Below are 15,305 nucleotides of genomic sequence, written 5' to 3'. Positions count from 1 at the left end.
GGGGCCTCTGGGTCAGAAACTCCTTCTACATGTTAGTTTCTTCTGGGATCTAACATTTGGGACTCAGGAAGTCTAGAACTAGAGTCCACATTCTTAGCTACAACACTATCCTGTCTACTAGAAATAACTAAAACTTTAGAAGTTTCGGTCTTTATGTATAATAGAAACGAACAGATTTCAAAAGAATAGATTTTGTTTTATTTTGAAAAAATTTGAAGAAAATGAGATTTAAAAGTTTTCATTGAGATAATTAGCTGATGGTTTAAGGCATTGATTTTACAATAATTATATTGTATTTTGTATTTAATTTAGTTTAGAATTATTATTGTAGTTATTAGTATCCAGATTGGTTTCTGTTGATTAAAAATGTTAATATAACTGCAGATTATATGAAGAGTCATAAATGAGGAAAGGAGAAGCCTTTTACCTTCTTTGGAATCTATTAAAAATGAAATAAGCAGTTATATTTTGAGGATTAGTAAACTGTGCTCACATAGGACAGTAAGACAGGAATAGTTTTGCTGATCCAGTACTCTCATTACTTATGAAATTTGATTTTCATTATTAAATTGGAAAATTAAAGTTTTATCTATATTATGACTTTTTGTTTTTAGAACATGGATCTAATTTTCGTATTTGTTTATTTTACCTTAAATTTTGACAACTGAATTTACACTTTTATTAGCAGGGCAAAGATTTAGTGATTCTCTTTTAAATTTCTATTTTTAAAAATTAAAGAAAGTTTTCATATTTTTCTGTTTGTACCTTGCTTAGTATCAATACCCAATATTTTCTTGGATATTTTTTATATAACATATGTTTACAAGCATCCATTTGAATTTTTTTCAGGATACTCCAGCACCAGGCAGCTATGATGTTCAAAGCTCATACGATACGTCACAGGGTAAACGTAAATACATGCCTCCCCGTAGTTTGGTGGCTAAAAGAAAACACACCTCCTTTCTTAGTGCAACTCCTCGGTGCATGGAAAAAATGATCGATGGGCCAGGTAAGTCTAAGCAGTTTTTAAGCTGTGGGAAAAATCTAAGGTTTTCATATGAAAAATAAATAATTCTAAACACACATTCACATTTTACCATGCGTATTTTAAGTAGAAAAAACATTTATTGAAGTGAACGATTTTATATTTTTTTCAAGTGTAAGATTAGTTTGGGGTTTTATGTCTTTCAGTTTGACCAAAGACAATTTTACCTATTTCATTAAAGTTAATAAAGTCATCTAGCATTCCATTAGGGGAAAAACCCTCTTTTAATATGCAAAATTGTTAGAGGAGCAAGGCACTTTGTCCTGATTTGGAAAATCTGTCATATAGAAGATGCACATCATGCCAGTTTCATGAAATTATTTTTATTTTTCTCAAGTATCAGGAAAGCAATTATATAAAACTATAAACATTTATTTTGGGGGTTGCAATTCCAAAAATAATTTTGATTTAAAAAAAATTTGGATTTTGTCAGCTATTAGTAATAGTGCTCTTGGTCTAAAACTGAATGCAATAATTTTCTGATAAATCAGTAAGTATTATATCTCACAAAGGAAAACTAGATAGAAGATAGGAATGATGGCTTTCAACAATAATTTACAAATGTATTTCCACTAAACAACCAAATTTTGTAATGAATTTTTTCCATTGTTTTTAATGAAAATCCAAAGCAAGAGAATATAACCTGGAAAGCAAATAGAAATACTTGGGGAGCCTAAGATCTATAGAAGCTTGGTTTGTGTTTTATTGTATTTTAAGGATCAGGGATATTGCCAGTTTAGTGGTCTATTTTAAGCCATAATTTAACTTGCTTTATTTTCTTTATCTTCTCATGAATTATTGCACCATTTTTGATTGGGTCAGGTTTTAGCTTTGTTATAAAGTGGAATTCAAAACTCTTCTGTGTCCCTGACACACTCAGTATGGTGTCACCCAGAAGTCATGCAGGGAAATTATTTCTTTGATGTCTGGAAGTATCATGACCACTAACCAAAATCAACCAATCAAATAACAGATATATGTTTGTATTAGGGTCAGTTGAAGTGGATTATGGGGAGCTTTATATTTCTTGATGTTTTTTTTCTCTCTACCTTTCTTCTCCATAAAAGTCTTTATAGCTGGAATGCATAATAAAAGTTTCAGTTAGGTGCCAGTTGTGACTTTGCATTTCTTCAGTATTTAGCCTAAGGCAAATAAATTTGCTAATTGTTTCAGCAGTTTCTATTTTACAAAATTGAGACAATATTTGCATCTACTGACTCTCATGAGAGTACTAAAAACTAATAAGACATATCTGAAAGTCATTTTCAGAACCTCTGGAGCTCCTTAGAAGTGTAAAATCTTATAATGTGAAACATGTTTTTTCTTAATGTCAAGCCAACACAACTTCTAAATGAATTTGGGAGGAGAGCAGAATGTCTTCATTATGAAGACAGTTTTTTTTTTTGGAAGTCAAAGACATATTGACTCTCAAAGTCACTATACAATGTACAACTGTAGAGTAGTGAGCATGCTAAATGAAGAGTTTATCACTTTGGTTAATACCAGTAATCCATCAAATTTTCCATTCTGCCTCTTCAAAGGAATGAGAACAGAAATCCCACATGCCTCCAAAAATCCATATGAATTAATGATGCTATTATCTGATAACATGATGAATGACATTTGTTTTCCTCTGATATATGCAGATATTATAGTAACTACAAAATTGCTCAATATTTTATATTTATCTTAAAGTATACAGTCCAAAATATGGTGCTAGCATAGATTTATTTAGTAGGTCAATCAGCTACTATCTGTGCTTCATTTAGGTAATTGAAGGTGATCTTCCATTTGTCCAAACTCTAACATTGATCCAATCAAGAAAAAGATATTCAAGTGTGATATTATCAACTCTCTAAATAGATTCCTCATTTCAAAATTGATTTTTATTTGTCAAGATTTTTTATTGATCAATCTTGCCAGATTCTTTTTAATATGTTCAAACCAAAGGGTCTTTCTGCTCTAAGAGAATAGTCCATTTCTGTTTACAATTCTTTAATAGCATCTATCTTCTGCTGGGGACAACTAATGTTAAGTCCTTTGATTTTTAAGAAACCATTTCTATATAATCAAAAGACAGTGATAATAGTTCTGTTTGTAAAATGCTTTGTGTCAATATTTATCCTGTGGATGATATATCACCTTTTCATATATCATTTTAGAAATAAAATAAGAAAAAGTATTTCTTTACCCTATTGTTTATCATTTAAACATTGGTGTTTTTACTTCAATATGAATGAAAAGGGTCTTTTGGAATTGAATGTTAGATTCCTTATACTTTAGAAAAAATTGTTTTGTACTATTATACATACAAATACGTACATAAATGAAACTCATAAAATTGTTTGACTTATTTGATAGGGTATAATATATGTATTTGTTAGGTCATGATGTTAATAAGAATTGAGTGCTTTGCCTTATAGAATTTAAAGAAAATGTATGTCATCTTTTTATCTATAAATAGAATAATTGGTAAATTGAAATTAATTACCAGCTATCTTGCATTTGTCACTTAAGAACTGAGGTTGATAAACACATGAATAATTTTCTTCTTTTCCTGGGACTTAGCATTTAGATAGCCATGCATTATTTCAAATTATTTTAGCACTTATGTTTATTAAAAGATATGGAAGTGGTTTTGTTTTATTCATAAATGAAGTCTTTTTTTTGATTACGTATATTTAAGAAGGATAACACTCATTTTCATTAGTCTAAATTAAAGTTGGAAGTAATATATTTGCAATTAGTATACTATATACAATTAAATGTTGTGTATCCAGTAAAAACACATTAGAATCATTTAATGAAGAAATTATTAAATGAAATGTATCACATTATAAAGCAATCTCCTTTTATTATACCAAGTTTTAGTTCATGGAAATTTAAATGATTTTGTTGTTGATCCAACTAAAGTAAAGTGAAATTGTTAAGTGCAAAAATACTGAAATATTACTTTGCCTTTCATATTGACCTGTTTTGGGACATTTAGAGAAAGGAGGGAATTTAGCAAATTTGAGATGAAAATGGATGTAAACATTGTTGAGAGTATTGAAATCTGGGGATTTGCATACATCATGGAGTAAGTGTAAATTGATAGCAGTGTTTCTCAAGGGCAATTTGGCAGTATGTTTCAAACGTGCATGCCATCTGACCCAGAAATTCTGCTGAAGGGATTTTACCCTAAGGAAATAATTAATGATATTCCCCCAATTTAAGTTTCAAGGGTATTCATGAAAGAACAGATATCAAGAAAATACAATAACTTAAATGTAAAGAAAAAGGAGGTTTAATTCATTTTGATTTATCAACCAAATGGTGTACCATGAAAATGTTGAAAATCATATATATTCTTAAAACTTGAGAAGCTCTTGGTAACAACATAAAATTCATTCAATCAGTCACATATATAACAAGAACCTCTTACATAGTAAGCACCATTCTAGGGATTGGTGATACATTAATAAACAAAATACAAAAGTTATTATTTCAGAGAGCTTAATTTCAGATGTAGGAGACATTTAATAAATGAATGGAGAGAGAGACAGACAGAAAGAAATGTAAAAAAGAAACAAAGACTCCCAGGTTGTTATAAATGCTATGGATAAAAATAAGAGAGAAAAGGAGTATTGGTAGTTCAGTGTGGGTTATGCATCATTTACAAATAATGTCAGCAGGGAAGCAGGCCCTCACTGAGAAGGTAATATTTGAATAACAACCTTTGGCTTGTTAGAGTTTGCTTTTGTTTTGTTTTTCATTTTTTATTGCTTTCACTATATAAATATATACTGTTTAAATATTTTAAAGTTTTTAATTGAAAAAATCTAAGTTTAAAGTACAATTTATATTAAAAAACAAATATTTAAATGGATGTAGGCCCAGAAATACATACTATAGAAGACAGCAATGATATCCTGAATGTTCCTTATCAGGTACTGAGATTTACTTCAACCAGAAGTGCAGATCGTTTATCATGAAAATAACATTGCTATTTCTGAGTCACGTTCCCACAGGAAATTATTTTAGGAAACAAATATAATTTATCTTAGAAGTTAATTGAACATATCCCATGAAGGTAGTTTTATTCACTTTTTCAATAAACATAAGCAATACCTTTGATATAAAAATCACTGTAGTGTGAAAACCAATTATTTATTCTATTTTCTCAGTGGCTTGTATTATTATAGCTTCAGAAATACACATAGAGTTTATCAAAATGCAGTTCATCCCTCTTGCTGAATGCTGTTAACCTATTGCAATAAATGTGTAAAATGTTTTGTTTTTTATAGCTTCCAGAAATGCTTTTGGGCTGTTAAAATGCAAGATAATTCTGAGTGTAGGCAAAAATCAATTAGAACATTTTGGGGGATTCAGTGATTCTATATCTTTATTCAAAATAGTAGAAATTATAGTATCAAAATGGAGCTAACTTTGTTAGTTTTCTATCTCTAATTTTGTTTCTTTGGAAATTTTATGTATATTCCATGTAAATTCTCCTTATTATACATAATTGGCTAATGGTTTAAGGCACTAATTGTGCATATTTTGTAGATAAAATTATCCCATATATAGTATACAGATTACTAGTTTTTGGGTTAGAATGCAATATTTTACTTTGTTAATACTAAAGAATCTTTGAAGACTATGGGAAAAGCTTCATTTGAGAAGTAATGTATACGCAAGGGGTATAGGAGAGAGCTGATGCAACAGTATTTTAGAACATAAAGGGTAATAGACTCAAAGTCTAAACTAGAGTGGTTAGCCTTAAAGCGGAAAGTAGACTTTGTTTATTAGGTGACAGGCAAGACGTTAAGCATGACTGTTCTTATCTCAAACATGTTGTGGGTATGATTTTTGTCTAATGAAGTGAGTCATAAATTGAAACCATAAAAAAGCCCACAGGTTTTAAAAGAATGATATGAGATTGAACCAAGAATGACATACACAGTACAAAATGAAAAGAAGTCTTTGGATTCTCAAATTTTTTCAGGCAGGAAATAGGCTGAAAAACCTACTCACTTGCAAACATGGGCTAATTTTTTATGGAGAAGGAAAGATGATTCAAAGTACAGAACAAAGAGCTCAGGTGAAGCTATGAAACATATAGAACATTTGAACCCTCATCAATGAACTGGCAATATGTGCACAGCTGGATTTGAATTTCTATGAGCCCGTGATGGCTGTGTCTCCTGCTTTTCTCCCATTTGAACAGGAGTGTTGATAGCATTTATCCTATGCCTGTTCTACCATTAGTCTGTTGGATATGTGTGGGGCAGATAATTTGTCCTTTTAGTCCAAGGTCTTTAAATCGAGAGGAATAATATATAAAGAGCTATACTAGTGGAATCACTAGTACAGGGGAGCATCATCTCATCCAAACCAGAATTAGATGACAAGATCCTAGACTTCAAGTTAATACCATTATGGGATGAAACTCAGGAGTTGTCAGAGAAGTGTTGCATATATTTTGCCTATGTGAGAGGTATGAAATGTTATATCCAGGGAGTGGTGTGTGGCAGACTGTATTTTCCAAATATGGTTGTCATAATATATCTGATCCTTTATGTTCTTTCAATGTGAAGTTGATGCTGCTTTTATAGTGTAGTGGAGTCTGTTTCCCATCCCCTGCATGGACCTTTGGCACTGCCTTGACTTAGAGTATGGCAGTAGTGTTGCTGTATAAGTTCCAAAGCTACATCATAAAAATGCCATGCACTTTTGGATGGTTCTCTTGGAATTCTCACTCTTCAAAGTAGCCATCATGCTGTGCAGAAGCTATGGAGCATGTGGAGAGTAACATATGGAGAGGAAGTCTGTCATCAGTCTCAGCTGAGCTCCAAACCAATAGCCAACACCAACTTGCCAACCTTGGAAGTGAGCTATTTTGGCAGTGGATCTTCCAGTCCCCAGTCAGGCTGCCCCTGCTGATGTCATGTAGAGCAGAAATGAGCCTTCCCCACTGAGTCCTACCAAAGTACAGATTTATGAACAAAATAAATGATTGTCATTGTTATTTAAGTCATACGGTTTTGAGGTAGTTCTTTATGCAGTGATAAATAACCAGAACAAAGTATAATCAGAGAAAGAAGATGAGTGAAGCCAGATAGTAAGTTTGTTCACAGTAAAAATATGGAATGACTGACTGGTGTGCAAAATAAGGCTGAAGTTTAGGTTCTTAAAGGTGATGTGGTCAAAGAATAGGAAGTTGATATTCTATGTAATGAAATTCAAGATGTGGCCATTACTGTAACTAGAATGGAATCAAGATTAAAGTCAAGCCCAGGATTTGAAAGGCTATTAACAGTAATATTTAACTATCCAAGAATAATGTTTGAAAACATAATGAAATGACCTAAAAATTATCCAAGAAGATGAAAGAGCATATTAGAGTTGGATAAATAATATCTACAAGGAGGAAAAGAGTTTGATTTAAATAAACAATGTAAATTAATTTAAATTTAACTTTAATTTAGATTAACTTAAATCATCAAAGTGGAAATATTTTATATCTGAATAGGTGTTTTAAGGAAAAGGGTGCCATGTCTAGGGATGCACAAAATTTATAAAAAGGGATTCAAGAAATCTGGGTGGAACTGACATTGTTCATGTATCTTAAACTTCAGAGTTAACGAATATTATTAAGGTCCTACTCTGACTATGCACTGTTCTAGGCATAATCATTTGGGAAATGCAAAAGGAAATTCAATTTAATAAAATAACTGTCAGATGGGTTAATCAGTTTTTTTTTTTTTTGAGAGATTTTTATTTTTGGAAGGGACCTTGAAAGGAATTTACAAAGTGTACCAGAAGCCCTTTACAACTTAAAAAATCTTGTATTAATAACCTAACCATGGTAGATGGCAGCTGGTTTATTGTTTAATATTCTATTTAATCATAACAATGTAAGTTACTAAAGTAAAATTAATAAAATGTATCTCAATAAAAGTAAGGGATGATAACTGTACAGACTTGCCTTATATAGTGCTGTTTAATGTGATTCTTTCATTCTTTCATTAATGTATTCATTTATTCATTGATTTAGCAAATGCGATGAACACTTAATCTGTACCAGGCAGTGCCTAAATTTCTGAGAGTAAATAGTGAAGAAAGATAGACATTTCCTGCATTAATGGAGTTTAAAATATAAGATTGTTTTAAAAGTTAACATAAAATTATAATTTGTTTACGTAGTTTTGTTATTTAAAATTGTATTTATCAATTTAAAAATGCTTTGGCTACACTTTTTTTCTATTCACTGGAACATAAGTAAAACTATTTTCTTCAGGTATTTGGATATTTAATAAAAGCACTTAGTGGTATTCAACCATGAAGGACAAAATATATTAGTTATAAATATCAATAACATTATGTGTTCAGAGTGGGCTATTATATTCTGTTACTGTTTTTAGTTCCTTTATGATCTCATATTTGTATGTTGTAATAATTTAATGGTGTGAGTATATGCAATTAAGTTTTAGAGCACATTCTATTAAAAGCAATTTGATGTACTAGGATAAAATTGGGCTCTGGATTCCAAGAGAATGCATTCTAATTAGAGCTTAGTAGCTGAATGACATTAGGCAAGTACCTCACTTTTCCAAACAAAAGGTTTTCAACCCCAGAAAGGAAATTATTAATATCTACTTCATAAAGTTTTTGTGAAGTTTAAATTAAAAATATATTTAGATTTCCTAGCACACTGCCCATAACATAGTAAATGCTCAATAAAGTTAATTCCTGTATTTTCAACAGTTTTGTATTTTTTAAAAATTTTGACTGTGCACAGTTATTCAGAGTACTATTTGAAAAAGGTGCTGGTAATGCAATCTGAATATGCAAATATAAATTTATTTTTATCCAGGAAATCTACCTTTTTTCCCCTGAGATATTCAAGGTGTTCACAATATAAAATTTTATGCTCTTTCTTCTCTACTTTTCAAAGTTCCACCTATCCTACAAAAGACTCCGTTCAAGTAATACCTTTTCCTGATGCACACCTCTAGTAAATAGTGGAGCACCCAGTCTTCTCTTTGTGCTTTGATATTTTGGAATTAAGGATGATCAGAAACAAACCAGTCTTCACAAGATCTTGGGAAATCCCTGATGGCACTAAAGTAATCTGAGTTGCTAGAGTCTCTAGAATCAAGTTACCTCTATTTATCTTTATTTTTTTTTCAGTAAAGTGTCTAGTACTCAATTTAAACAAAAACTAGACTAACGAAAAGAGAAATTGTGTTTGAGAATTGCAAGAAGGAGCAGGCAATAACATAAATATCCACAGAAAATCCAAATATTAGAGTTAACAGAGGTGGACTTTAAAGAACCATTGGAGGGTTTTGAGAGGAGTAATGTGCTTTAATAGGTTTAGTTTAGGGAATAGACTGTACAGGATCAAAGATGGAGGCAGATAGACCAGTTAAGGAATTGAAATGGCCAAGACAAGAATTTATGATGACTTGGGTTAAGTTGATATTGGAGGGAGGGGTTTGGTGAGATGTGGTCAGATTTTGGATATATTTAGTACCTAGAGCCAAAGGTATTTGTTAATGGGTTGTATGTGAGGTTTGAAAGAAAAGGAAGTGTCAAGGATTTTTAGCCCAAGAAACTAGAAGAATGACAATGATATTTATTTTTCTAGGGAAGACTGGGGAAGAACAATTTTGGGTGGGGGGGTTGGAAAATAAAGATAATTAAGAATGAAACTCTATATGCAACATTTTGATAACATCAACAGCTCATAGCACAATGTAAAGGGATGTGTTTAAAACTGTGGAGTTTATTTTGAATAAGAACAGAAGGTAGTCACAATGATAGTTGTCAAATGTTGCTATTTACTAATAAAAACAAGAAAACTAACTACACAAAGACATGTTTACAATTTTATATGTATATAGGCAGCTGAAGAATATGTAGTTAATTTGATAATCCTTTTAAATGAAATATATCTCACATACAGTGAAATACACCAATATATATATAGCTCAGTGAATTACCACAAAGTGAACCCTCCATCTAACCATCACCCAGCTCAAGAAATAGAACATTACCAATACCCCAGAAGCTCTCTTTACGTCCCTCCCAATCATCACTTCCTTTTTTCTGTCTGACTTCTGATAACATGAATTAGTTTATACATTTAAAACCCTATGTAACTGGAACCAGCTAGCACTATCTTTGTGCAGCTTTAATACATATGAACTGGAAATTTTAGATAGTTTATTTTGGATATGGATTGTGCAAAGAAGAAAAGACTGCATGCTTTTCAAGTGTTAGAGGACTGACAAAGTAAAGGCCTTGATAATACATTAATGTATTATTAAATAAAATATGGTTATGTATTTTAGAGTGAAATAAAATGTTACAGGTATTTAAGATGTGTTTCCTTGCTCCAACTGACTTTTTCAGGTAACTGACCAACATTTGATCATGATAGCTTGGCATAAGGGGATGTGTTTGCTGCATCAAGACTGAAAATATCCATAGCTGACTTAGATATTAATGGATAGAAGGACTTATATCTACTTGTAATATTGTATATTGCTCTATTCTTATCGGTTATTATGACTAATTTCTACTCTGATGAGTTTCTCTGGTAATACGTCTACAAATTAAAAAGTAATCTTTTACCAGATATTTCTTGCATCAAGATCTTAATTTGTGACATTTGAGAAACATGAGACAATTTAAATAGGGTCATTTATGTGTTGGGATTTGGAGTTACTTTTACCCGCCATTTCAGTTCCTATGTATTTTTCAAACTTTATTACCTGAAATGGTACTAATGTTCTTATTGTTCTTAGGAACTCTTGTTTAGGAATTTTGAGTAGAAACCTGATATATTAAAAAGAATAGAGTTTAGAGTAAAGAGTCTACCTTTTGGTGAGTTTTTAAATGCAATGAGCCATTGCCTTGCTTTACGTTTTTAAATGTCATTAGAAACAAACATTCTACTTCCTGATGCTTGCACTTTTTGGATGCTCTGTCAGTAGCTAAGTAGTCCTAAAGATCTTTATCCTCAGTGAGCTCATGATTCCTCATGACCATACAGGATTACTTGATTAGCTATGCATTTCACCAGACTATATGGGCTGCCATTTTCCTTTCCCTTAAACATGAATAGGCTGTACCTACATCAGCTAAATAAACAATACAGAGTATCCCATTATTTTCCTAAGAATTTATTGCTTGCAGCTGTTTATCTGAACCCAGTTTCTGCGTCAACTAGGACTCTTTGATGGCAAACTACAGAGTCTGAGACTTCTAAATTAAGTAAGAAAAGGGGTATTTACTGAATAATTCTGTGTAAACTAACAGAGATGAAGGATCAGATGAAATAACCAGAGCAGGTTCAGAATTTGAGAAGTACCAACTTTTGAACTCTTTTTTTCTTATGCTCATCTTCAAACTATGTTCTATCCCTATATAACTGGTCAAAATTTCTTGGACGATTATCTAATTGGTGTGGCCTAGTTTATACGCTCAATCCTGTGGCCAGAAGTAAGCAGGGGACTGTGAGTGGCAACTCCATGAGACCCACATGAGATGTCGAAGTTGTGATTCATCAAAAGAAACGGGGTGGCTATTATCAAGAAAGAAAGAGTAGAAGAATGATTGACAAACAAAGCAATAGGTGTCCATCATAGTCACTCAGCAAATGCTACCTTTACCACACTCTCTTTAATTCCTTTTTATTTATTTATTAAAATAAACTTATTAAAATTACTTAATGTGTATTCTATCACTGTTGTGGGTGTTGTGATTTAAAGAAGCCTTACTAATCATGACCTCTATTCTCAGTTAACTTATCATCTTGAAGAACTAAGGCAAGTTCATAAGTAAATTTAGATAAGTCATTTATCTATAAGAATTAAATAGCAATACAATAGATATTAAAAGTTAATTATTAAATATTAGGTGAGAATCTGCTGAGTACACCAAGGGATTAGAGCTTTATTTATTAACTCATTACCTGAATCCTCTCCTGAATGATAATTCATTTGTATCAGTTGTCTAAGAGAAACATATACACAAAAGACACAAATGATAACAAAGTAGCATTTTATTTTTATTTTGGAACCCAAACCCAATGAAGAGCACTTTGATAAAATGGATTGAAAAACATTGAGCATATATTTTTTTCCTTAATCTCTTTTGTCCTTGGTGTTTTAGCTCAAAATAGACTGGTGTCCATCCTTGATTCTGAGCAGTACAAACGTACAGACTGCTCTTTCTTGTGCTCAGCTTCAAACTATTATCCTTCCCTTTGTGACGCTGGTCAAAATTCAGATTCCTTGAACAATTACCTTGTTGGCATTGCTTAGTTTATATGCTCAGTCCTGTGGTCAGAAGTGGGCCATGCCAGAACGTGCTGGGACTGCAGAGGATGTAAAGATGTAGAGATAGTAAGATCTAGTGTCTTGATCAACAAACATACAAATACAAAAAAAAAAATGTGATGGCTATTGAAAAGGAAGAAATGACTGATGTTTCAAGGGATCAGGAAAGACATAATGTAGCAAGTAGTATTTGAATGACCCTTGAAGAAAGTATAAGACCTTGTCAGGCTGAGATGAATAGAAGAGGGAACCAAATAAGAAGGCCACAGCAGTGGATCAGTGCTGGTGTTCAGGGAAAATGTGGAATTTGATCTCTTGGAGTAGATGTTGAAGAATACTTCAAGTTGAAATGAAAATTTACGACAGAGCTGGTTCTGGACAACTTATGCAACCTTATATGGGCAACCATACTTCACAAGAACTGTCAAAGGAATGTGAACAGGAGAATGCTCCTCTTTAGAAAGACTTTTCTGACAGCAGTATATGTTGGATCAGAATTAAAGGGAGAGACAAGGCAAGGGAGACATTTAAGGAAATTATCAATCAAGGAGTTGTATGGGCCTGAACTAAAGGAGTGTCCTTGGACGTAAAAAGATCAAGAGGGATACAAATGATATGTGGAGGAGGAATCTTAGTTACCAGGGATCAAACTATGGAAATTTGTCTTCTTTAAGGATCTTGATAATATAGAAAAGATAGAATCTTTATGATTTTAGGCAATCTATTGTCCGTATAATTAACTAAGGTCTCATGGAAGTAGGTATTTTGATCCTCAAAACTTGCTTAAAGGAGTAAAAAAAAAAAATTGTGGAGTTTATGAGAAAATATCACTAATTAAGTTGTAATTATTTCAGAGGCATATAGGTGCTATCAGTGTTTTGGCTGCTAAGAATGCAATTTAAATCCATACATCAACATTTAACTGAAGTCTAATCCAATTTAGCAAATATGGGATTAGATAAGGTTATATAAATGTCATAAAAGGCCTTTAGACTAGAGAATCCAGAAGAGAAAAGGCAGTTTAAAGTCTTTTGCTCTTTACAGGATTTGAGCAGAGGAATTTCATGATCTAATTTACTATTGAGCAAGAGTGTTGGAAAAAGTAATTTGATTTGCTCAACAACTGTTCCAATGTCTTTATAGTATGCCTTCCAGTACTGCAGAGACTGGGAAACTAAAAACTGGGAACTAGCTATGGGTTCTGAGTGGGATTTGGTTTCTGTCGATCTCATACACTCATATGAACCTGAATTCAGAGCTTGTTCAGTGAGGAGAAAGGCAGCAGCATGCAGTGTCTATTTTTGCTCATGGGGATCTAGCAGTCATAACATGATGTTGAAAAGAACCAGATTATAGCTAAAGTGATGTGTTTCCGGACCCAAATGTTGGCACAAAAATTTCTCAATCTCCTATGTTCCTAATTGTAGCAGAGCTAGTATTTCTTTTGTTGGGCCGGTTTTGTTGGGGTGCTCTAGGAGTCATTCCTGGAGAGCCAACTTAGATGTTGTTCTTCTACTCTTGCTATGATCTTGTTAGTACCCAACCTTCTATATGAAATCTCTTATTATTTGAAATAGGTAGAGTGGTTTCTGCCACTGAACTCTGATTGATACAGGGGCAGAGTCACAGAGAGGAGGCTAGTGCAGGATATATAGAATGGTAGCTTGGGAAAAGGTGGTAGTGGTAAAAGGGTTAAGATTGGGATATATTTAAAAGTAGAGGTAACAGACCTTGTTAACAGATTGGATATGGAGATGAGGGAAAGAAGACTCCAAAGTTTTCCCTTTTATAGGGACAACTTGTATGGAGGATGTTTTAAGGGTAAAGTAGTGGGAAATAAGTTTTCTGTTTTGGACACAAGTGTGATTCTATTTGAATTTTAAGTCGTAATATGGATATATGTATACAGAGCAAGGTTGGAACTGAAAATAAAAATTAGAGAATTATCAAGTATAGATTGTGTTAAATCCATGAGATTATAGGAGATCCCCTAGGTAGAAAATAATGCCCAGGAGGAAAAGAGGGTCTAGGACTGAACTCTTGGGGCATTACAACTTTCAGACGTTCAGATGGGGAGGAGAAGATAACAAAGACTGGACATATATTTTGTTGTATAGTTTTTATTTTAAACATTTTTTTTAAGCTTTCAAAATCAAATCAATTTTTAGTGAACTGGAAAACCTAAACAGCTCTATGTGTTTAAAATATTTATTCTAATCCATTATAGAAATAATGATGAACTACATGGATTACACTGAATGAAATTTACACTGAATTGAAATTGATATTCAATTTTAGAAGTAAATGTGGAATAGGTTTTAAAAATTTAACTTATAAAAAACGTTTCTGTAAATTTGGAGGAAATATTTAGAAAATAGTCTTATGTCTGCCTAAATTAGGATAAAATATTTAACTAGGAATAAAGAAATTGAAAATCATGACTTAGAATGTAAGAGGTCATCTGCAATTCTTTGAATTTTAGACCATTACACGTAAATAGCTGGTATCTAATGAAGTAAATAATTTATAAGGAAAAGTTGATTTAAGATTCATCTTTTCATTCTTAATTATCGCCTCTGTCTTACAGCTAGGAGGATAAATTAATATTTATCTTTTCACACTTTTAACTATTTAGAACTGTGAAATTCTTGGCATTGCATTTCTTGAATCTTTGATTAATTTTCCAGTTTATTAATTTGTATTTACAGTTTTTGGTAAAACATGTCTTTTTAAGAAGGGAGCAAATATACATATACACATATATACATATATGTATATACATAATATATTGATATTTGCCATCATAACTCTTGCTGTTAGGAAAAGAATAAAGTTTTTACATCATGCTTTATCATGTTTTAAAAATTTGTTGGTGATTCATAGTCTTTGTTTATGTGATATTTGTTTTTAAGAAGTTGGCTTATTTT

General features: G+C 32.0%; 1 protein-coding gene across 1 annotated transcript in view; it reads left to right on the top strand.

The window, feature by feature from the left end:
* Positions 1–15,305, top strand: part of STPG2 (sperm tail PG-rich repeat containing 2) — a 537,907-nt gene that overhangs the window by 399,817 nt on the left and 122,785 nt on the right. Inside the window, 1 exon segment of the mRNA XM_037831459.1 lies at positions 850–1,009. Coding sequence (XP_037687387.1) covers positions 850–1,009 — 160 coding nt within the window.

Source organism: Choloepus didactylus, chromosome 3, assembly GCF_015220235.1.
Source record: "Choloepus didactylus isolate mChoDid1 chromosome 3, mChoDid1.pri, whole genome shotgun sequence".
Taxonomy (NCBI): Eukaryota; Metazoa; Chordata; class Mammalia; order Pilosa; family Megalonychidae; genus Choloepus; species Choloepus didactylus.
Note: the sequence above shows the minus strand (reverse complement) of the source record. Positions and strands in the feature narration are given on the sequence as shown.